Source organism: Balaenoptera borealis, assembly GCF_965194805.1.
Source record: "Balaenoptera borealis genome assembly, chromosome: 7".
Taxonomy (NCBI): Eukaryota; Metazoa; Chordata; class Mammalia; order Artiodactyla; family Balaenopteridae; genus Balaenoptera; species Balaenoptera borealis.
Window position 1 is genome coordinate 116,657,120 of NC_138864.1, and position 26,050 is coordinate 116,683,169.

The window sequence follows — 26,050 nt, forward strand, 5'->3', positions numbered from 1 at the left end:
GGGAGCTGCCTGAGCTGGTACTGACCTGCCTCAGCAACTGGGCCTTTACCTTTTATCACCTACATGAGCAGTGGGCTTGCTTGATTGGAGAAGACGGAAGGAGCAAGTGGAATACACCTGGCACAATATCCATTTCTAACTACAAACTCAATGTCATGGAGTCAACACCTATTTCTATCCAAATTTCACTATAGCCATCATCACAACCACAACAAAATTTTATACATACAGTATATATAAAATGCATAGCAGTGATCTTGGAAACAAAAGTCCTGACTGAGTCCTGGCTACGTGAGCCTAGGGAAGTCATCCTTGGGGATTCATATTCAGTAGCTGATGAGGGGACCATGAAATCTTTAAGGCTGAACCACATATAAACTTTTTTTTGGCCGTGCCTCGCAGCTTGCGGGATCTTAGTTCCCCAACCAGGGATCGAACCTGGGCCCCCTGCAGTGGAAGTGCAGTCCTAACCACTGGACTGCCAGGGAAGTCCCTAAACCGTGTAATCTTTAAGAACTCTTTTGGCTCTAACATTTTACGAGCCTAGGAGAACTACAGAGCCCAGACAGTAGGCCCAATTACCACAGCCCCTGATAAAATTTCAGAAGAGCTAGTATGGTAGGGTTCTTTATAATAGAATTTTATCACAATAATTAAAGGATTCATAATTCTGGACTAAATTTTAAGGAAAACTTATAGAATAATGCATTAAGAAGTGAATCCACAATTACCCTACTGTAATCATGTATGAAGGTTATTTAAAAATGAGTTTCTGTAATTCTTACAGAATTACATTTTTCAGATGAGAAAACTGCAGTTCAGAGAAAATACTTGTCTCAACAGCATTTTATGATTCGCTGGAGAGGCATGAAGACCAAAAACCAGATTCCTCAAATATGTACCATCTTGAAGACTTTTCTGTTTATATTTTTCTCAGACATAGGGTTTCCAGGTAAAGTCTTAAAATTGTTTACCTCTCTTCTGGAAACTGCCTGGTAATACGACATAGCCTTGATGGTATTCTAGGTGTCTTTCAAGCTTTATGAAATCAAGTGCATAAAATCAACTCATTGGGGAAGGTAGCCAGCATTAAAAAAAAAAAAAAAAAAAAAGGAAGTGTAAAACAGGAGTGCATAGTTTCTAATACATGTATTTGTGTGTACTGTCTGTGTTCCTATAGAAAATGTATTACCGGAAGTTGTGTCAAAAAAGTTTGAAAGATACCAAAGTTCAGAAGAGGGAGCTTCTACAGACTACTACTTAAACGACTCTATTACAGCACACACTTCATTTGAGCCACTGGAGGGGAACAGTCAGATCACAGCATCATAAAATGCTTGAGGATCACCACCAACACCAGACAAAAAACTCTCTACTACAAGAGTGTAGCCCGTGCAATGTACTAGGTATTCATCTTGACAAGTTACTTTTAAAATATTTCTCATGTAAGTACCTCTGCCCACCAAGCAGTAACTGGAAACAATGTACACTTCCTAGTCCCTCCACTGCCTGATAGAACTGACTGTCAAAAGCCCTACTTCCATTATTGAATGTGACAGTGCTAGAAAAATGATAAAGACTTCTCCATGCAGTCAATCTTTATTATAGCAGTATTCGCATATTCACATCAAGTACATAGAACTTTTTTGCCTTTTATATAGTACAGAGTTTTTAAATAACTTTACACAGAAATAAATTTCTTCAATCTGAATTTCAGCTATCTTTTTTTAAAATTCTCCATGCTCTCTATCCAAACTGAACAATATTTTCCATTGTACAAATTTACATGAGAAAAACTCCGAAGTACAAATGAAAGGACCTGAGCAGGAAAGAGAACCCAAAGTATCAAGAAGCGGGGATGGGGAAGAATTGAAAAAAAAAAATTCAAGCAAACACTGAGGATTAAGGGACAAGAGGGAAACATCATCCGTTTGACTGAAAATAAATGTCTTTTTTTATGAATTGAAAAATAAGCTTTAAAAATAGTTACTCCTTTGTAATTTTCGCAAAGCAGGTATAGAGAGGTCTGTGGACAAGTAAAAAGTCCCCATCTTTTCACTGGGCACACCCCAGACTCCATGAGAACCTTTTCAATGCTTGAGCGGAACTGAAGTGAACTAAACCCAAACCTCTGGCCGCAAGAGAGGAGAGGAATGTGAATGTGAATCGCCATAAGGTTTGGAGTAAACCAGGGGCCATTAACTCACTGCAGTTAAAACATGAAGGATTTCCCTTTCCTCTCTCTTATAGAAGAATTGTCCTCAAACCGAGAAATAAGTGAAAGGGGGGGGGGTGGATTTCCTTTTTCTTGGTCCAAACCAAAGAGCAATCATAACTACTAAATAGAATTCAAAGGGACATATGTTAAACAGTTAATTTCAATCTCCTCATAGTTGTACACTCCTATCTTAGAAGAAACAGCAATTGCTGAGTGAGGAAAGGGTCAGAGTGTACAACAAATGAATGAGCTATGTCACTGTGATAGAGTCCTTCAAATCAGGCGATATGAAGGCCAAGCTGAGACTATAACCTGTGGCATGGCCAAAGGAAACACAGAGGACCCAACAAAGGCATTTTCAAATGAAGGAGGGAAAATTTACAGCATACACACACATACACACCCCTGTATGTAAACTAACATAACATGAAGATAAATAAGACATAAAGGTTAGCCATTTATGTTGGTAATTAACATGAATAAAAAGGCATTATATGTTTACATAGCTGGTTTTAATCAGCTACAGAACACAGGCAAATGTATTAGGAAGGAATGATTTTTTAAAAAACCCGTTCACAGCTTAGAATAAAAAGCACACTTATTGCACTCTTACATTTTATTTCAGGTAATTATAGTTTATTTCCCACCCTCACATCAATTCTTCCCTACCCCTAGACTTACTCCCATACCCTCCCCCCTCCCATTTTGGTCCATTTTGTCTACACCTGTGCCTAGACTGTGAGCTTTGTTGCTTATGCTAGTCTGACCTTTCCTCTTATGTAACACATACTCCACCAAAACACAAGTGGGTTAAAAAAAGCTTAACACACAAATGTAACACAATAATTCTCAAAACAAAACCAACTTACTAAGCAACTTACTCATAAGCCCTATCTCCACTCCTGTAAACAGAACACTTCCTCTGCTCTATCTCTTCAGTGAATTTCATGCCCGATTCCCTACATAGATTCTGTGATGAGAACCAGCCACTCGTGGGTGCTGGACAATGTGCTCAGCCTGCCAGGAGAAGCCGATGGTTTGCACAAATCATCTTTTATGCTAACATGAATAAACGTATTTTAGTTCTTTGTTTTCAAAGAGTACTTCAATCTACAGAATTCTTAAGAAAAAAAAGCATCACAAAATAACCCAGATACACTCACTGGCTGTGTCCTCATGCACAACTGGTTATATCATTGTAATTAGTCAAAACTGCTAAATAAAATTAAACATTTTAATGAAACTGATTTAGTAATTAATAAGACTAAGTTAACAGTTGGGTAAAGGGGGTCAAAAGGTTAAAAAAAAGTATTACAAGAACAACAGTTGAAATTGTGGATACTGAAATAAAAGATACACTCAATTTTTTGAGGTAGAGACTAACCACCCCTAAGCGTTCTAAAATAAACCACTGTTACTTTAAGATTTTAGGACTTATGTTTCTGTCCTCTTCTACCTTAAAAACACCTGACAGAAACTGTTAATTACCACAACTGGCAAAATTTAGGACTGAAATTCAATTTAAATGTTTTCCCAAACAGAAGTGAAAATTGATTATCTTCAAACAACAAAACAAAGCTTACTCTCTAGAGTACTAATAAAACAAAAATCTTACCAGTATTTTCAATTTACCAGAGCTAGCAACATGGAATACGAGTACACTGGCCACTTCATTCTCCTCTGGGGGCCACTATACAATCAGGCAGTGATGCTCCTGCACCCCTCGGGTGCTCAACAACCTACGGGCATTAGTAATACTCCTTAGTGAAACGTCTAGAGAACTTGCTGAAGCCTTTCTCGGGGGTGGCGAGGAATCAAGATACTAGAAGCACACCATGGAGTGTGTCCAGTTCACACCCGCCAGCCATATGTCCCCTCATAGAGGAGCCCCTGGAGATTCCACCTGGCCCCCAGAGCACCTTGAACAGCATTAGCAAGACAGTCCCACTTATTTCCAAACAAATCCTGAGAGGCAAGTTTATATTTCAAACTCTGGAAAATCAGTGTGTAGGTTGGCAGCAGTACTCTGGGAACTGAGAAAATCAAATTCTGTCCTATATGTTAATTTCACCTTTTTCACTAGTTAATACGTATGACTGCTGCCCAGCATATAGTACTTCAACCCTAAACTATAGCAATTTCTTAAAATGTCTGTCAAACATTCCTGTTATATAAAAGTTCCATGCTTTGAAGAACATATGGGAGTAGAAAAAGTTTCTCTAGAAATGTCACTGAATTATGATTTCAACCTATTTGCTCTATGTGATAAATATATCTGACTATACTAGGGATTATGTGCTTTAAAAAAATAATTTTGTTCACTGAAAATTTACCTGTGTGTTTTCTCATTTTTTTAAACATGATTTTGGCTATAAACTCTTTAGTGCATTTATCTTTGCAGTCTAAATTGCACGCTAAAAAATAGTAACACAGCTGAGTTAGACCAGGGTGGCTGCTCTCTTCACAAATCACTGATTTCTGCTAAAATTTTAGCTTTTATTGCATCATGAAGGCACAGTAAGATCATTTGGCAAATTGTCAAGGTATTTTTCTAGAGCCTTACCTACACCATTTCAATGTATGACCTGTAAGCTATTTGCTGTTTATACTCACAGTAAACTTTCCATGTCTGGCTATGGTTTTTTTGTTTGTTTTGCTTTTCAATAGTCTAATGGTTGAAACCGCTAGTCTCAAAGTGCTGATATTCTAGCACAAAGAATGCCAATTTGGACAAAGAAGAGAATCTTGCAAAATGGGTCATCATTCTACCCTCTTAACTGCGCAGTCTCTCTACAGGAGCATCTGTGCACGTGACGAAGCTGCGGCTAACTCATTATGAAGATGTACTGTCTTGCTAAGCCTACCAAAAATTAAAATTATATCACCGTTAGTGAAGTGTTACCATTAACTATTTAATTTCATGCAACCGATATAAGGTTAAAAATTCTGAAACGTACCCCTAAACAGATTCTGGCACCACTTTCAACAACATTCAGATACTCTGAGCTACATTTTTCAGTATTACTGCTTAAATGTATAATGCCCTTTAGGACAAAATGAGAATGCTCAAATACAAGTACACATAAAAGTTAAAATCTTAAATCATCTTCATGTTCTAGAGCTCCTGACTTTTCATATTTTAAAATAAATTACTATTCATTACCTCATTCTGAGGAGGTAGTTTTTGAAGAGGTCACCTGAACCCTGCAATGTGTTTCAAAGTAAAGCTAAATGAGGCGTGCACAAGGCTGGAGAGGTGAATGTACGGGAGGGGCAGGTGAGATCTGAGGAGGGGCGTGCAGCAGTTCCAAAATTGCCTGATGAGTAAAAGATAACATTGTGTGATAAAGAGCTGTGACCGCACCAAACAAGAATTTAGGAAATATTTACAAAGTTTCAGGTTGACAGTGTTGAAGTCTCGATCTTTATTACTAAGTAACTGCTCTTCCTTCTCCAACACTGACATAAATATAACACGTATACTAAAGTATATGGGATTTTATCTTCTAGCTTGCCTCAGCATGTCCTACCAGATCGCAAACACAACCAGGGATTGGATGTCAAGGAACCAGAATTTGACAGCGAGACAGAATCTTCTTTTAAGAGTGCACTTAAGTACAAATGATTACAGTGGATTTTCTATTCACAAATCCCTTTTATAAATTACTTTTTGGTCAATATTATTTCAGTGGTAAAAGTTTAGACCCTAGACTAGTTTAATGATGAAAAAGTCCATCAGGAATACTACATACTTTAAAACAATCTTTTATGGTTGCTCTGAAATTTTTCAGGTGTCACCTCTCCTTATCCAAAATAAAATACACTACAGAAGGCACTGCAGCTGCCTTACAGGAAAGACAGATAAGTACAGCCTTACAAGCTCGTCAGTAAAGCAGCCACATAATATCAATACAAACTACTCATAAAGTGCACTGCACAACAAACAAGGAGTTCTTTCCTTGTATTCTCTTAGGAGCTCAAGTCTATCTGTAGTCTAAGCATCAAAAAAAGCATGTAAAACTCAGGGGAAATTCCTTTTCCATGCCATTTGTAAACTAGAGAAAAAGTATTTAATGGAGAAAAGGAAGAAAAGGGAAATGCTAAAATTTTTATTTTTTGAGGGCTCTATACAAATCTCTCAAGAATACCCTGAGCCTGGCTTCTGGGCACAGCTTCATTTAAGAAATGAGATTTTTCAAATGAGATAGCAATCTATTCTAAAAAGAAAGGGAAGAAAACAGTGTATCACCTTGAATTTTGTTTTGAAAACGCCAATGCTAAGCTCCCTCCATAACTAGCTCCTGCTGTGCTCAGGGAGGGAGTCCTGCACTAGACGCTCCGGCAGGACACGCCTACTGTTCAAGCCCAGGTCTCTCCAATCTTGGAAAAGGTAACACAAGCATGTTCAAAAGCATCTATGGGGACATATTTAAAAAGAAAAATAAACAATGCTTTTAAAAGAGAGGCAGCATTATGCACACAAGATGCTCTTCAAATCAGCACAAATCATTTTCATTTTTGCAATTTCTCAATTTTGTAAGATACTGCTCTGCTCACGAAAGACTTAAGAACACACTGCTTTTCAAACTCGTTAATAACGTGAAGATTATTTCCCATTTTACTGGGACAATCTTTTACAAGTCCATGGAATTTTCAACAGGCCTTCCTCTGAATATAGGTAACGTAGCAAGAAATCATCTAATGACAGTAAGCTTTAGTAGGCTGAAAAATAGCGGGGCAATTTACAATTTGAAAACTTTAAGTAATTTCTAATTCCCTGATTTATTTTATAGGTCCTGTCTAATTTCTTTCAGGTCCTTCACTATATAGCTTGGTTGGGCTAGGTACATTTGATTTACATTCCTAAATCTTGATAACAGAGTCCAGATTCATGATAAGGGGGGTATTTGCCATTAATACATCCAGAGTCACTTTCTTTGCTACTACTGTGATTTATACCACACTTTAGTAAAGGTCAAGGGAAGTTACGACTAGGTTATATTCCCCATTTATAAAGATAAGGAACAAGGTTCTTAACACCACAGCAGTTCTTTCTATAAAAACAACTGATGTTAGGCTTTTCACATCCTCCCTCAGTCCCAATACACCTAAAATTGCTCTATTCTCTGCCAGGGGGACTCGGCTGCCAAAGTTAACCAACCTTTTGAAGACCAGGCTTGGGAAAAAAGGAAGGAGGAGAATGAATGGAGACACCACCATTTTTATTTGAGGTTGCATATGCTAGATCAAAGACTAGAAAGAAAATGTAGGATGTAGTGCAGGAGTTAGTTGGAAGAAACAATGAGATATTAGTAGAGATGTTAGTGTGGATCCAGCAAGTACCATTAATTTAAAAATTATAAATATTTGTCATTATGCTAAGACTCCCCATATATTTAGGTAGAGAAAAGGATAATGATCTTTCTTTAAAAGTTGTTTATATAACAAAAATACAATTTTCCAGGATATATAATTCTAGTGGGAAGTATTATTTTATTCCAATTCAATTAAATCTGAAAATTATTTTCTTTTTAATAAAAATATAATAGAAGAAATTCAGAAATTAAAACTTGTACCTTACATTTAAATTACATAAATGTCTCACATTCAAAACTGTTATCAAGCAGTTTTGTAGGCTTTTAATTAGATACAGGCATTTTGTGCCCTGGACAAAGTAGCCACATAAGTACTTGGTGACTGGAAGAGCTTAGGAGGAAGATATCAATTGTATTTTCCTGAGAACTTGCTACATAGTGGAGAAAAAAAATCCCCAAACACTCGTCTTCATTGCTGGACCCAATGGGAAAAGAAGGCAATGTGCGCCAGAGCTTCCAGTCTGCCCGCCAGGCAGAGCCTGCGTGAGCGAGGAAACAAAGGCCAGAGACCCAGCAGGTCAGGAAAAAGATGCAGCATTCCCTTTTCCTCTACACCAAAACCTACCTCCTCATCTCTCACCCTCCATTTAAATAAAATAGCTTCATTTTGGTGAAAATTTATCAAGGACTGAACATGCACCATACAGGAAGGGCATGCTGCATTTTTGTTCCATCCCTCAGAAATTAACCAGTGGTGGCTAGGGGAAAGAGCTCCACAACAAAATCCCAGAACAGGAAAGAGAACGAGGCTTGGTGATTGCAACTGCCCCATCAGATGATCAGCCACATATTGATCTGGTGGTTAGAAGGGCAAAGTTGACTGGCAGACTTTCCAGAGCAAATCTCCCAAGCTGTAGCAGCAGTTTCTTTCCATCATGCCTGACCATCAAAAGGTCAGAACTCAGGGTCTCTCCTCTTTCTTCCTGGGAGTGGGCAGACTTGTATGCACGTGGTATTTGTGTTGAAGAAGAAACACTGGCAGCAGAGAATTCTAGTTCCTAAAACATTCTTCCCTCTTTTGTTGGATGGGAAATTCCATTCTGTTCCACACCAGCTTATGCATTGAAAATTTTTATCTTTAAAAAGAGTTAAGGAACAGAACTGTGTTTTGATGTTAACAAATTGTACGAACACAAGACTTAAATAAGAGTAGATGCTGTCATGATGGTGTGGCTACTTGAAGGCTGCAAATTCTCCTGTAGAGGGAGGACAAGAGCTAATTTTAAAAAAGTTATCTCAAATAACCTGGAGACACAGAAAAGCCTCACGGAAACCTCACTGAAAGGTGACGAGCTATATGTTACAAATCTAGCAACGACATCACTAATTTAAAAGCAAAAACGGCTGAAACCATGAAAGAAGACAACTTACATAGGATATTAAGTCTGTAGATAATTTCCCAGTTGGGTTTTACATGCTATGATTCTAATCAAGCTGAAACAGTTCCAATGAACAAAATTTCTCAGTAACGGACGGTAAAATAGTAAGGCTGATTTGTAGAACACTTTCCCCCTAAATTATCAACTCATTTTCATTATTATAATGCCACTATTAGGAAGGAAGAAGCAGGAATTATTCTCATTTTGTAAAAGATAAAATTCACAGGTCAAATGATCTGTCCACATCACACATTTGAATGAAGGAAAGAAAGTTCAGACCTCTCCCATTTGTAGTTCATTTCACCTTTTAAACTACCAAAAAATTACTTATAGGCACATGTCAATGAACGTTATTCTCAGCATAAAATTTTTTTTAACCACAAAGACCCTTTGAGGTACTACACTCTTTTAGCTTACTGAATTTGGGGGCTTCATGCCATTATTTTTCACCTACTATTTTGTCCACAGCTTCTACTTCAAACTAGGGTTCCTCTTATTAAATACACCACAGTTAATTTCTGGGGGTTGGTTGATAACTGACAGCTATCAGAATTTAGTGAGCCTTAAGGTCATTTTTCCATAATAGAGCTTCTGATGAGGACCCAAGCAATCACTTATATGAATACACTGTTTAACCGAGGAATAATCTATCTGTTTTCTGATTGCTATTTGATTTCAACTGGTGTATTAGAGAAAACTGGCATGTTTCAACAAACAACGGATTGCTAATGACTGGCTGACTGAACCCTCAGATTGTATGCTGATAATATTAGCAACTACTCGAGTGTCTATTATAGTATACCAGATGCCTCACTCAACACTATACACATTTGCATCTGATCCTCATAATAACTCTATGAAGTAGGTACTATTACTTCTCTTTAATTTATAGAGGAGCAAGCTGGGATTTTAAGTAACTTGCCAGAAATCTCACAGCCAGAAAATGGCAGAGTTGGAATGTAAAGCCGGGTGCTGACTCCAAAGTCCAAGGTCTTAACAATTAGCAGACCCCCTAAATGATTTTCAATAATTAATAATTTGCTTTCCTGCTCTGAATACAACTACTAATTGGACTGCAGATAGTGAAACTATCTCTTTCCATCTAAGGATTCCTTTTAACAAACAATTAACCAAGGTATTTTGAGTCAAAAGATCAAGGAAGGGTAAAAGATTTATTACCCTTCATATTTAAAGTTAAAAGAACTGGGGAAATTGGCACTGATTGGAAGAAAAAAAAAAAAGTAAAATTACTAAGACCTTGGAGAGTAAAACATTTAGAGCATAATCATAGGAGGCTATTATGTTAACAGAGACTCTAGAAATACATAAACATCCTTACTACCTTTGCTTATGGTTTTATGGTTGCTACTTTTTTCAGAAGTATTTTAATACATTTTTTAAAAGCAATTTTCAACAGTCTTTATGAGTAGTCACTGTATCTAACAGAACCTAAAACCCCTTAAAGGAAGCCAATGTGAAAACAGGATTTGCTTAACAGAAATCTTTATAAAAAATGGCTAGAATTCATTAAGTGAGAAAATATCAGAAAATGATAAACTCTAAGCCCAAATCTTATATACCATGTTAAAAATAACTTAAAAAAATCTTCAGATGTTTCCTACTCATTATTACAATTAGACACTCCATTTCATTGCAGTGTTCTCTACAAACTTAAATATTAGCCTTAAAAATACAAACACACAAAACAACCCCCCAAAGCACAAAATCTTGCCAACAAACTCCAAATCAAATACCAATAAAGCAAACACTAAGGATCATGCTATCAGAGTCTACTGCTTCTAATGGAATGTGGTTCTTTTCATAATCAGACTTCGGGTGGGGGGGGGGGTTAAAAAAAAGACAAAAAGGACTCATAGTTTAGAGATCAATAAAATAAAACTCCTTCTACATACGTCCCTGAAATCACAGAAAATTTAAGGAAAAGACAGGGGTAACAGGAGATGGATCTGCTATTGGAAAAAAAAATTTTTTTTTTCTTGCTTATTCCTTCTTGCATATCAGGAAATCTCTACTATCCCAACTCCTACCCTATTTTATTTGAGGTAAGAGCCAACTCTGCTTGTGTGAAGTTATTTGAAGTGAAACATCTAGATATTCTGACTTTAAAATAATTTAATTATTAACCAAAAAATCAATCAGAGGCCAAAATGAAACTTTTTAAATAACCTCCTTTTTGGCTAAGGATAACCTAAGCTCTATTTTCCATTTGACTTTATTTAGGAACGGGGAAGAGAACACTTGGGAAGATCCCAAGATTTCAGACACCTCAAATATCATGCTTTGTTTATTTGAAAGCTAAGGACTTGATTAACTAGTTTTAAGATATTACTAAGTAATCACCTTTAATTCTAGAATTAAATGTATTTCAGTGGCTGTTACACATATAATTTGATAAAAAATTCCTTAAAGATTAAATATGCTGTGAAAAATCTAACACGTTATTTTGTACATAAATAAATCCCTGTCTTCGATGTAGGGGGGCAGTCATTTGAAACTAGAGTAAGTCCCATTCTTTCTTTGTGGTGACCTTTCAGGCAGTTTCTAAAGGATGAGAAACATTCTGGCAGAGACACACTGGACTTCTTAAAATTCTTAGAGAAATGATCACAGGAGAGATGAAATATTTAGTAAAAGAAAAAGTACCATAGAAATGTTCAGTAATTCTCAAATAAGACTATAACTGACAAAATGTTTTAGTCATGAAATACTCTTCATAACACTTAAAAAAAAAAAAAAGGGCAGATCATGTCCTTAAATTGCGAGTGATCCACTTGAGAGAAAGGCCATTTAATAAGCAAGTGTGTTAAACAGTCACTATTTTAGAGAGTGACTTTAACTGCTGGTTTAGTATTTAAATGGTTGGTACAATCCTGTAATATCTGAAAACAAACAAACCTGAAGTATTTGAGTTAAATGCTGTGATCCCTAAACTACTTAAAACCAATCAGACAAACCTCATTCCTCATCACTGACTAGTAAAACTTTTAAAATGTAAAACAAATTTTATAAAAAGGCTGCCTTCTGAAGAAGGATATCAACTTTAATGAAAATATCTGAGGTTTCAGGTTTCAGGAAAGAAGCCGTCAGTTGCAAGAGAAGGAATGTCTTTCTGTTTCAATTCCTTAGTCAAAAAGATTAACTCTACATATGGTTAGGAAAATAATGTTTTTCTTATTTGGAGAATACATCTAAAACTCAGTATCAAACAGACAAACAGCAACAACAGAAAGGGAAACTACCATGTATCATTCTAATGCTTTCTACTTCTCCAGATCCATGTTATTTATATATTTCACTTGCTCTATTTTTAATGTTCTCCCAATAACATTTCCAGTGTGCCCAATTTGGAAAGAAGAGAATTACTATGCAGTCCTTTGAAGGCATGCTCAAATGTCAATGGGATGGTATAATGCAGTGGTCCCCAACCTTTTTGGCACCAGGGACCGGTTTCATGGAAGACAATTTTTCCACGGACGGGGTCGGGGGAATGGTTTCAGGATGATTCAAGCGCATTACATTTATTGTGCACTTTTATTTCTATTATTATTACATTGTAATATATAATGAAATAATTATACAATTCACCATAATGCCGACAGGAGGTGGAGCTCAGGCGGTAATGTGAGCGATGGGAAGCAGCTGTAAATACAGATGAAGCTTCGCTCGCTTGCCTGCCACTCACCTCCTGCTGTGCGGCCCAGGGGCTGGGGAACCCTGGTATAATGAGTTTTCTGAGCAGTTTTAAGAGTTTAGCAAATGCCCTCTGGCAAAGGAGACTGGTAAAGAAAGGAAGGAAAAGTGTCAAATGCAGATGTGGGGAGCTGGGTAGTATTTAGTGTGGGTAGTGTTGGGGGGAAAAAAAGAGAGTGAACAAAGAAAGGAAGATAAAAGTGAAGAAAGTATGCTGAGGAATTATGAAAGAGCTCTTCAATAAAAAGATCCTTTGACTCTTGTGCCTCAAAATGCCCAAACCTTTGAGCATTCCACAGACCAAGTCAATCTGTAAAAACTTTGTTAGCTACATGCTTGTTATTCAATTTGTGAACAAATAAAACCCAATCTAATAGTTACTAATAATCACACCTTTAGCGTCACTGGAAGATTTAGAAATCACACACTTTGATGTTTCTGAATAAGTCACATTCTTTTATGACTTTCTTATTCTCATTTTTTAAAATACAATAAACATTCTTTTTCACTACTCTTCCTACATTCAAAGTCATGAATTGATTTCTAAAAACATGAATGGCATTATTTATCTTAAGATACCCAAATGAGGGGCACAAGGTATGCCAAACTTATCACTGAATAACCTTGGAACTGTCAGTTATATTTAATATCATCACAGTTCCAAACTGAGTAAATGAAGATGTATTTAAGAGGCTGGCTTTGGTCCCTAGGCTGACTCTGAAGTAGAGACGGTGATTTCTTTGATGACAGCAATGCTGCTTCTTTCACTTTTGATTCCCGGTAAGATTCTGGTTCACAGTAAGAATATACTGACTGCCACATTACAGTTATTTTCTACATAAGAAAGTGTAAGCATTAGAAAGTGCTAAACGTGTGTGTGTATATATATATATATATATACACACATACACATATATACACACACACATACATACACACACACACACCATGGAATAAAAAAAAACAATTCATACATTCACAATAAGGAGGACAGACATTTTATGAGACACATGGATAAGTCATTGCTAATATGCATCATGAGAGGTGAGTATAACCTAAAATAATAATAATTTTTAAAAAATCCATTACCTGGTTGTTTGGCAACCACAGTTATCTAAAAGAAGAACAAAACAAACCTACAGAATTCCACAGAATTCTGTGGAACTTTTTGGAAGGAAGAGGAGACAATGCATTTGTAAGGAAATTCGACTTCTGCACTGTGTAAGACATCCTTAATATATAAAGAAATATTAACTAAAAATCCAAAGTTAAACCATGTTACTCATGTCAAACATGCCACTCAGCAATATCTCTGGTTACCTGCACCCATAATTTATACTGCTCTAGGGGAATAAAGGACAACTATATTTTCCAAACTGTATTAACAAAAAGAAATAGTTATAAGAAAAAATATTAAGAATAAAAATAAACTTATTCAATTTTAGTGACTCCTAATTAGACCTGTTCAGTTTACCCTCACTAACACAGCCTAACCTACTGTCAGCTTCCCACCTGCCATCACACACACAGGTGCAGCGTTGTTCTTGGAGCCCCTAATGGACGCGGGACAGCTAACAGCAAAAGGTGAGTGAGGAAAGTTTAATAATTAGAATAACCAAGTAAACAAAAGAAACTCGGAACGGGAAGTAAAACCTCTGGAAAAGGTACTGTGAATTTTCATCAATGTCTGAGAACTTCAAAAACCCTTCGATGTTGAAAATCTAATGCTAAGTATGAATTTTAGATTGGCAAAACAATTATATCCAGTCTTTAAAAAATACATGTTCTTTTGTTCACCTTAAAAAAAAAAGAATATCCTATTCAATTTAACAAATATATAAGCAAACATATGTTCACTTTCCTTTGTCCCTACCGTCCTACACTCTTGTCACTCATTTAGTTTGTTAAGTGGACAGGAAACGCACCATATCCCCCTGCCTGGATGGGTGTTTTTGGAGAAGCACAAGCATACAGACTAAAATCCTCTGTTTGGAAGCCAGCCCGATTCAAAGAGGGTTCGGATGCACTGCGGTGAATTTTTGGCAATGAGCGGGCCAGCAGCTCAATAGAGGCGAGAATCTAAAAAAAGAAAAAAAGGAAAAAAAGAAAGAATGATGAAAATCTAGGTGGTGTTAATCTTTAAGAGTCCCATTATACTCTACAAGAAAGCATATGAAATCTTATAATACATTGTTTTCACTATTATCCCAAATGCCTGGAAAATACTAAAGAAACTGATACTTTTCCTTAAAAAGAAGAGAAAATTACCAAACTATTACAGCTTTACTCTCTATAAACTGAATGGGAAAGGTAACCCATAGTTAGCTTTTCTTTACATTTTATAATTTTAGATCATTTGCCAGCCTTGAAACAGTAAATAATAAAAAATTTTAAAACCAATTATATACCTATTTCTCACAGACCACAAGTCCCTTTTGGGAAGAAGATGGAGCATAAATAACTAAAGCACTATATACCTTCATAAACAGAACCATTAGAGCAACTTATTCTTTAAAGAAATTTAGTAATGGGAAATGTCTTACACACACATAATTAAAAACAGGGCCCCAATGACCCAGAAAGCCAGCGCCACAGGAGTGAGAAGTGACAGATGAATACCCATAAGTGAAAGAAAAGACAGGAAAACTCTACAAGTAGACACCAATGCACAAAATGTAGAAATACAGCACATTTTTAAGGTACAAAGAAACAGGTTATGACTCTTGAAGGCATACAGTATGATAATGCATGAAACATACATATAAAGGGCTTGGCACAATGCCTGGTATATAGTAAGTACTCAATAAAACTTTAGCAGCCATTATTACTACTACTATGATTATATACTATATAGTAGTATTATACACATTATATACTACTATTATTATTTTTCTCAGCTACCAAAAATTTTTTTAAAGTTAAACTGTAATCTGTATAATGATTAGTATAAGAAGGCAAAGAAGCAATGTTACAAAATTTTTAAAATTATAAGCATAACACACAAATAAAAATTCAAATACAGAAAAGTATGAATCCTACCTTCCAGGGGTAACCACTGTTAAAGAGTCTATACTTTCTTCTGGACCTTTCCTATGCATAAACATGCACATATGAAAACAGAGCCCATCCCCTCCCTCACCACCATTTAAAGTGGTATCACAGTACACATTTTTCTGCGTTGCTTTCTTTTCCCCTCACTGACATCCAAGCCATCTACAGAGAGATACCTTGATCTTTATGTCTTTAATTTTTCCAATTACAGTTAACAGTCTTTATCTGGATACCTGTGGGGGCAGATTCTGTAGCATATAGCATAAATTTTCAGGAGTGGAATTACCAGAGCAAAAGGTATATATATTTTAAGTTTATGGCGTCTACCAAGTCCTTTCAAAAAAGGTCAAACCAATTTACATTCTTACCAACATTCCTTCCTTACTTCCCAACATTGTTCCCAATGCTGGATATTGTCAATCTCAGAGACAAAATCAAAATGTATTTCACAGTTGTGACTTTGCATTTTACTGATTATCACTGATGTTATTATTCCTAACATCCTGTGCTTAAGTTCATTCAGCATTTGTACTTCTTTTGTGAATCACCAGTGCATATTCTTTGTTGATTTTCTTTTGATTACCTTTTACTTATGGATTTGTAGGAGTCCTCTGTATAACATAAACACTCTTTATTATACATGCTACAATTATTTTTCTCAGTGTTTTTCTTTCAATATTATTTTTACTATATAGAAGTTTAAAAATGTTTCATGTAGTCATACCTGCTAACCTTTTCCTTTATAACTTCTGGATTCTGCCTCTTGCTTAGGAGAGCCTTTCCTACCTTAAGGTTATAAAAATGATTTGTTATTTTATAGTTTTGTTTTTTACATATAAACCTTTAGCCATCTGAAATTTATGTTTGTGTATGGAGTGAAGAGACATCCTGTAATGAAAATTTAAAAATAAAAGGGGCAGCCTTTAATAATCTGGAATACTCATATATGAATTTCATTTTCTGATACCATGAAAAGAATAAAATATTACTTATATTAAGAAATATGACCATTTTGTCCCTTTTAATACCATTTGAAAAGTAAGCCTAAGGATATAATCTGCATTATTAATGTACATCAACCACGTTAAATAGGAAACCCTAGCACCTGGGATGTGAAAAGAGAACATGGTGCAGAGTCCTGCTCACAGTGGCCAACAATACCGGTCGTTTACTTTGATGGTCTTAAACCAGTGGTTTTCTGGGTTAAAAAAACCCCAACTCTTCCTCAAAGGAACAGTAACGCAGAATTCCAATATGTAAAACATACAACTACCCATGCAGCCATTCAGCCTCCCCTCCCTGCTCTGGGACAAGCCCCTGAGAGACTTGTTAAAAGCACAGATTCTATCTTTAATTCTTTAGATAGGGATAAAAGAGTCACACGTTCCCGTAACACTGACTTCTAAGAAACTGAGCTAGGACTGAGAGCGTTCACAAAGGACCACGTCAGTAAATTATGGTAGCTGAGTTATGGGAGTCAGCACTTCCCACCTGAAAACTGTACTGACTCATCAGGACAGATTTATACAGCGCTATCATGATTTTCTAGGCATTATAAAACACCGAATTTATATTACAATATCTACTACAGCTAAACTTTCTAAGACTGTTCAGGTACTTAGTTCCAGTTCATGAGGCTTATGAAAGATTATTAAATTGAGGGCTTTAGCCTTCCAACTTGAAAAGATAAAAAACAATGGAAAGTTTCCAAGAATCAGAGAACGGCAGACAGTACCAACAGTTGCCTTTTCTTTTTGCCCCAGGTAAAAATGCCCCTCAGAAAAACCTAACATTAAAGGGATGCTTGCAACCTGTTTATTTTACCTTCAAGAAGAGTAAAGGTAGCAGTGCACAAAGTGTAGTCTGTAGAAAAACTATTTTTATACTAGCACTAAGATATTATTTCCCTTTTTTACTGTCATTATTTTACAAGTGTAAGTGGAGTTTTCAGAGGCTATATAATGTAAGATATTGCAACATAATGAATGCAAAGCAGAGAATCCAGCTATCTTCTCTTTGCAGAGATTTGCAGAAAGTCTAAAACAATGCCACTTTTCTCTAAATACTTTTTGTTTGGGAAAATATAACTATTTTTCATAAAAACATTATTTAACATGTAATGGTTTTATTATGTTTAAATAAATTTATAAATAAATATTAAAAAAACGTATTTTTAATTTCTAAAATGGGCATTACTACTTACATAAACAGAAGGTCTTTGGGGTTCTTCAACAATTTTTAAGTGTAGAAAACAGTTCTGAGACCAAGAAGTTTGAGAACTGCTAGACAAAAGCAAAATCTTTCTGAATATTTTGTATTGGGATCCTAAGTTTTTAGGTGTACCACTGTTCAACCTTTATAAAATCACCTTTATGTGTTTACTTATCTGGAGTCTGCACATAATCCCATGGAATCCAAATCCGTAAAATACAAACTGTGCTCTAAAAAGTGCTTAAAAATCTGCATCAGCATATTAGTCTGTCCTTCTAGGTAACACAAAGCTTTTTCTTACTTGGGGAAAGAGTGGTCTCTCATCTCTTTTCTTTTTTAGGCACTCTGCCATTAATCTCTTCATGGCTTTTGGACAGTTACTCCGTACCTTACTGAGATCTGGAGATAGATATCCTCGTCCCACCATAAAAATTATCTGGGGAGGAAAAAAAAGGCAAATCATATAACCTTGTAGATAAGTTGAAAAATATATAAACATTGAAAATTCAACAAGCTGTGCACTTATGACATGTACTTTCCTGTATGTACGTTACACTTCAATAGAAAGTTAAAAAACACAATGCTACTAGTACCCTGATTCCTATATACCATAGACTGTGGGGAATCAATACTTAATGTGCTGCAAGGTGAAATCTTCGTGGCGCCTGGACTGCTGCAAAGGTCTCCTAACTACTCCGCATGCTTCCAGTCTCCCCTTATCCAATCCATTTTCCCACTGATAGTAATCATTCCGAAACACAGATCGGGGTCGTGCCTCTTCTACTGAACCAAAATAGTTAACCTTTTTAACAGTTGTTTTGGCATCTGAATCTTAAATTCTTTTGTTGAGGAAACTCTAATGGGGCATTTAGTTATATAAGTCTGAGAATCAGAGCCTCCTCCCGAGGGAAGGTAAAGCTACTGGGAACTAAAATCTTATGTTTAATAAAGTAAAAAGCCTGTCTTCCCTGGGTACAGAGATTTATAATTTTTCTGATTTCTTACATTTCTAATTTTCTGACTTGTGGTTCTTTTGAAGTGGGCAGAGACAGATGTTAGCAGTCTTAGGTGTCACAGAAGAGAGAGGCGTTTTGATCTTAGAGGGAATAGGTTCAATAGGGACAGACTAGAGGCTAAGGTGGAGAGAGCCAGTCAGAGATCCCCGGCTACAGGGTAGAACTGATAAATTTTAAGAACAGTCAAGTTTGATATTCTATTTTATGTTATTTCTTGTTTGGTGCTGTAATAACCCTTATTTAACTATAAGCTGATTTGCCCAAGCACCACTAAAGTGAAGGTGTAAAGTTTAACCTCCTTTCCATCTCCTCTGTCACAACTGCCCTTCTCCCCCTTTACAAAAGGCACACCTTTTACCTATATGGAATTTAACTACCGTGCACACTGCGTCAGGGTGTAACACTGCTGAGGGTACCAAAGGGACGCTTCCAAATATTGGTCTAACTGGACTCTAATGAATGGGTAGCAAATCCCTTTGCAAGACAGTTGGTTTCCAATTCTTTGCTTTCAGCAAAATTAACTGAATTGTCAGCTGATTGTTAAAATAATTTTAAATGACAAGTTATTATATAATTTTTGGTATGCTATAGAAATGAGTTCAAATAAGCAGTGATATGGTTACGGTAAAGAATTAATCTTGCCCAAAGAGAGGGCTGGCCTTTGCCTTTGGCTCCTGGGAGGTAATCCCTAAGCCCTTGGAATGTCCTGCCTGGTAAGAGTGCCTTTGTTTATCTGGGAGTCTAAGGTCATGTCAGATAGTCTATGCTATCAATGTGATTCTACAGAGGGGGCTTTAAGTTATATGGTATCAGCTTGACCTCTGTAGGGGCTAAAAACTAAGATCAACAACAGAGGTGGTCAATTGTTATCTATGTGACTGAGGCCCAACAATAACTCAAGGCTCCAGTGAATTTCCCTGGTCGGCAATACTTCCTGCACGTTGTCACGCATGACTGCCAGGAGAATTTAGTGCTGGCCACAATTCCACTGGAAGTTCCATATGTGAAACTCTCCTGGATTCTGCCCTATGTGCCTCTTCCCATGGTTGATTTTAATCTGTATCCTTTTGCTTTAATAAACCATAACGTGAGTATTAACAACTTTCAGTGAGTTCTATAAGACTTCATGAATTACTGAACCTGAAGGTGGTCTGCTGAACTCTGCATGTGGTTATAACAAAACTCCTGACTTTCCCATATTCTTATTTATTTGAACAATATTCCTCAGCACTTACTTCTTTAAAAATAAAACTAGGAGAAGGACTGATACTAAGTCCCAGCTTATTCTAGCAAAAGTCATATTTTTCACAAATAAATGAACTGAAGAGAAAACAAAAGCCCCATGTTGCTCATTAAGAAACACATTTCTGGGCTTCCCTGGTGGCGCAGTGGTTGGGAGTCTGCCTGCCAATGCAGGGCACACGGGTTCGAGCCCTGGTCTGGGAAGATCCCGCGTGCCGCAGAGCAACTGGGCCCGTGAGCCACAATTACTGAGCCTGCGCGTCTGGAGCCTGTGCTCCGCAACAAGAGAGGACGCGATGGTGAGAGGCCCGCGCACCGCAATGAAGAGTGGTCCCCACTTGCCGCAACTAGAGAGAGCCCTCGCACAGAAACTAAGACTCAACACAGTCATAAATAAATAAATAAATAAATAAAAGAACGTGAATTTAAAAAAAAAAGAAACACATTTCCAATAAAATTTTACCTGTTTCTTTATATCAAAACTCATGTTATTCTCATCAGTTATATATTCAGTAATTATTAATAGCATAATTTGGAATTAAAAAAGTTAACAGAGCCTAAAGTCACTGGGAAAAATTTTTTTACTTCTAAATTTAAGCACATTTTTTTGTTGCAGAGATATAATCTGAATGATCAATAAAAGGGTTTAGAGCATAAAAATGTTACATTAGGGAAAAAATTCTATGGAGGAAGTAGGATACAAATAATTTAGAGACAAAAAAAGAGCCATGTAAAATTCCAAAAATTAATGAAGAGGTTTTTTATTTTTTAAACAAGTGATGATGGTAAGAATCAAATCAGTATGACATTTAGATTTTATTTGGTACATTTAAAAGAATGATATAATGCTTTTCTTTTTTTTTTTTTTTGAAATGTCAATATAATACACTGGAAATTACATTCTTTGTAACTATTTAAGCTTAAAGGAAAGGTCTTTCCTGAATGTAATTCATGGATAGAAAATTCAAGTGGCACTTATACTACAAAATCTATAGCTCAGTTTGAAATTCTGGGACTGGTTATTGTCATTCTCAATCTACAGCCGCACTGCTGGTATCCCTACCCCTTCATTCACTCCTCTGTGTTACTGGAGCACAGGTCTGCTCGTCCTCAACATCACCCCCTGCACCGCCTGCACTGCCTCAACAGAACTGAGAGCACAGCCTGTGTTTTATTCAGCTTTGCATCCTTCTATATCTCACAGCGTTTGCAGACAGTAGATATCAAAATTTTTTTATTAAAATAAAATAATTTGCATGTTGATAAGACACTGGTACTTATTATCATTTTCTGTCTCCTTGAGATCTTGTGCTTAGAACCTAGCCACCATACTGTGAGAAAGTCCAAGTTTCCTGTGAAAAAGTCGTCACAGAAAGACCCACGTCGAGAAGAATTGAGGCCCCTGGCCCTTGGCCAAGATTAAGCTTCCAGCTCACGGCTAACTGGTCACATACCTTCTCAGGTATGTGATCAAGCCATTTTTGGAAGTAGATCCTTTAACACCCAGTGAATCTACCACAGCCAATAATACCATGTGAAATAGAGAAAAACCTTCCACGCTGAGAGAAGCCCAAATTGCAGATTTACAATTTGTCTAAGCCACTATGTTTTAGGTGGTTTGTTATAGCAATGATAACTGGAATTCACGTGAAATAATAAATGTTATCTGTTATTTTCTTCTAAGATGACACAGCACGTCTGCTCCAATTAAAAAAAAGCCAATATACCTAGCTTAATTGAGCACATTATTAATCCCAATTTAGTAAAGAAGCTGCACTGAAAGAGAGCAAAACAGAATGATAAAGAGGGGGAAAAATGACAAAGCAATTTCTCAGACTTTCGGCACTAGGGTAAGTGAAGTAAAAAGTCATGCTACTCTGCAAAGTAACATAGGGATGGTCATCCCTCAAGGAACTAAGAAACCTGTTTTAGGAAAGAACTCAATCTTTGTAACTGTAAGGAATTCTTTAGTTCATTCTCTTATTTTTAATAATTGAAAAAAAAAAGATACCTAGAGAGGTACAGTGGCCAGGTCATGCAGGTCATGAGTCCAAGGTCTGCCATTACATCACACTGCTTTACCAGAGTCCTGCCTTGAATTTACAGGCAAAACCTGCCACCTCAGACTATGGGGGGGTGAGAGTGTAGGGGCATGGGTCATTACCATATTATATGGTAATGAAGCAGCTGTCCCATCTCCCACGGAAAAAAAAGAATATTCCTAGATTTTCAAACAGAAGTCCAATCTGAGAGCCATGGAGATCAAAGTATGAGAGAAAGAAAAATCAAATCAAGGAGATGGATGGAACAGTACCTGGGGGTTACTTCACTGAGGATGACTAGAGTTACTGATTCAAAAGAGGGAGTTCCATGGAAAGCGCCACTTGAAGAAAGCAGACTAGAAGGTAATGAAGTAGAATGGGGATGATGGGAAGAGTATATAATTCTTTCATATCCTTTTTCTTCATCAAATACTTGGTTTCAGACTGGCATATTCCAGAAGGCTCTAACTATACTACCAGAAAGAATTAACTAGTAAAGGCCTTACCCTTCTGTTGGTCACTCACTTACTTCTCTCATGGAGAGTAAGCCCTTGCCACATCATTTATTATACTCCCATGGAGGACAAAGCACCTAAAATGCCAAGAAGTGGATGAGTGCAGAACTCTGGGAGGCTTTTTCCATATTTTGGAGACACTACTACTTATTTCCATAATATAGCTTTATTATTTTATTAAAATAAACTTATTTACTGACAAATGGATTTCATCCAGATCTTAGGTTCATAAATTTTTATTATTTGTAGTCTCTATGATAAATCAACTAAAACTGAACTAAAATTCCCTCGTAATTCCTCTAGAAGAACAGAATGCATAGGAAAATTAAACACGGCATGGGGTATTGTGCTGTATGGCTGAGTTAATAAGACTGTAAAAGGCAGAGCACATGAAGCTGCTAAATTAGAGACAATCTTGTTCTTCAGACTGCCATCATCAAATCAATCATCTCAGTGATCTAGGATCTGTCACAAGTACACTAAGTGCAATGTTTCAATTATGTTCTTTAGCTGCTATCTTGGTCCATCCTGAATCGAAGTTTCATGGAGGCTTAAAAGATCAGATCATCAGAAGCCAGGTCATAGATTTCTTTTTAACACTTAAAGCTATAATCCAACATTCTTAAGCTATGAAAGTAGTTAGAAAGACCAAACAGCAATTTAAAAAATTAGTTTTATGCTGACTTATGTAGAAAGGCAGTCATTTTTAAAATTCTCAAAATAGAGAATCAATACCACTGTTGGGTAAGGGTCATATGGTGATTCAATAAGCATATGCAAAGTATATGACAACTTAGATTACTTCTCTGATATCACATGATAGTTATAAGTTCTTAGTGAGAAAGCTACTCAGTATCTTCAGAAAGCTTTAGTATCACCAAAAAGACTGAGAGTTGAACTGTTGACCAAAACACTACTAAATGAAGTAATATATTTATACATTAAAAACTATCATTTCATTAGGTTGGGAGGTTATGATCAAACACATAAAACATTCATGCTTTTGAAGATTCTTTACACTGGTGATTCTCAACTTTGGTATGTATCAGAAACAACTGTCAAACTTATTAAAAATGCAGATGCTTGGACCCACCCCACTGAATCAGAATCTACTTCAGCATCTCCATTTTTTAAACAAATTATCCAGGTGATTCACATGTGCATCACAGTATAATGTATAAATATTATTTAATCACAGTTTATATGGTCAACTATTGTTTTCTAATATATTAACAGTGTAATTGCTGCAACTCTCTCTCTACACATACACACACACACACACACGCACTTTTAAAATGTTGAGGTATATGAGGTAATTTCAGTAAAGACAATTCATTTTTCTTGGCCAGTATTAAAAGACTAGGTGAATTTAATGTGGCTGGGATCGAAAAGGCAAAGAGCTGCACGAGGCTATGTTGATACTTTGGAAGGTAAGGAACAGAGAACAGGAACTTTTAGGAAGAGAGAAGTAAAAAATTCCCTCCTACTTGAATTCTCACCACAGAAAAATGAAAGCATGATGTAACAGTCCTTTCATTTACCTAGTTTTAAAAATTTAAGAAGTATGGAGAAATCTTAATAATTTCAAAAGGATTTGATGTAAAGAAGTTCAGAGCTGAGTACCTGGCTCAGATAGCACATCTGTGATAGAGCAAAAGGGATAAGCCCAGATGCTGTAGCAGCAGAGCTCATTCTTCTAACTGTACCATGGTCAAGAGGCATGAGGTATAATCATTATTGCATCTCTAGTTTCTAGACAGAAGATGAGGAGTTTCACTCCACTACAAGACTTAAGCATGGTATTTCCAGGAAAGGCCTTATATGCTGCTATTACTGCCAAAAGTATACAAAAGGTTCTAAAACTGGTGACAAAGATCAAGAGATCTATCCTTCATGCTTACCCAGGATCCAATACCTCTTTTCTACAATGAACTGGAGCCTTTCTACAAACAGTAAAAATGAACCTCAAGAGATGGTAAATATTTACCTGGTCCCTGTTGTTGATGTTTGAATAAGGTAACTGTCCGGTCATCAATTCATACAGAACAATCCCAAATGCATATACATCTGACTGAAAGCTATATGGGTTTTTATCTTGCATTCTGATTACTTCTGGTGCCTGGTAGAACATAAAAAGAAAAATATTCTTGTTTATTCTTCACATCAACTGAATAAAGACTGAAAACCAAACTATTATAATTCCCAGAACAATGCTTTTATCATTAAATAACCCATGTAATATATAATCAATTCTCTTATTTATGGCCAAAGAAATAAAACTGATTATGAAAGATAAACGTAAAAAAATGCTCTGTAAACTCTGAGAGAGGCAGTACTAGCTGAGATTCCATATACATTATTAAGATTTTATAATTTTATCAGCTGCCCTCTTTCTGCACAAAATACCATCACTGCCATTTGAATTTTTCCCATGACTTACCCTATCAAGAGTGAGTTCCTACCTTCCATTCCTGATTCAGGAAAGAAATACTAGACCTGTTGTTATGAGATGTTTGGAAGTAGCACAACCACTATGGTAATCACCTTAGAATTTAAGTTTTCCCATTGGTACAAATGATTCTCCTTATCTCAGGGCACCTTAGACAATAATGGTAAAATTTTAAGACTGATAAACTCAAACTCCTTTCTTGCCTCCAAAAGCGGTATAAATATGCTATGGATGCTTTATTAACAAAAGCAATAGACAATAGGTAGATTTAGTAGAAGATGGTATAAAGAATCTTTTGGCTGCTGCTTCTTGGGCAAAGATACAGACCTAATCATATTTGTTACATTTTCACACATTTCAGTCACTGTATTCTATAGCTAGATTTCTTATTAGCTGTTTACATGAAATACAATAAACGGTTGGTTAAATATTAGCTTAAAGGAGTTCTTTCACCTTGCATCTTCTGTATTGTTTCATTTGGAAGAAATTAGAGAAACTGCAGAGTATTAATAAAACTTTGTGAAAACATTAATTTGATACCAAAACCAGGACTAACTGCAAAAATGAAAGACCTGGGACAAGATTCTTGGTTATTGGTCAGGGTAAGGCAGGTCAGGCTATCTCACAAGGCAGGCAGTAACAGCATCCAGCCTCACCTACAAAACAGACTCACCTGTGCAGCCTTTAACCTCTCAACATCCAGACTACATTCTAGCCCAATAATATACCATCAGAGTCTGGGGATGGGAACAGCTTCAACTTTGAGTTTTTATAGTTCCCCAGATGACTTTAATGTCCAACCAAGGTTGAGAACCACTGATGAAAGATGTGTGGGAGATCC

At 36.4% G+C, this 26,050-nt stretch overlaps 1 protein-coding gene across 7 annotated transcripts in view; it reads right to left on the reverse strand.

Annotated features, from left to right (window-relative positions):
• Positions 1–1,570: 1,570 nt before the first annotated feature.
• Positions 1,571–26,050, reverse strand: part of BRAF (B-Raf proto-oncogene, serine/threonine kinase) — a 159,305-nt gene continuing 134,825 nt past the window's right edge. For 4 of the 7 annotated variants that reach the window (XM_082400293.1, XM_082400298.1, XM_082400297.1 and 1 more), the window contains 3 exons: positions 24,748–24,879; positions 18,247–18,381; positions 1,571–14,762 (listed from right to left, as the gene is read on the reverse strand). In XM_082400293.1, coding sequence (XP_082256419.1) covers positions 14,580–14,762; positions 18,247–18,381; positions 24,748–24,879 — 450 coding nt within the window. In that variant the 3' untranslated portion in view covers positions 1,571–14,579. Of the gene's footprint in view, positions 14,763–15,722; positions 15,774–18,246; positions 18,382–24,747; positions 24,880–26,050 lie in introns of all 7 variants that reach the window. The other 3 variants (XM_082400294.1, XM_082400296.1, XM_082400292.1) reach the window with 2 other exon arrangements.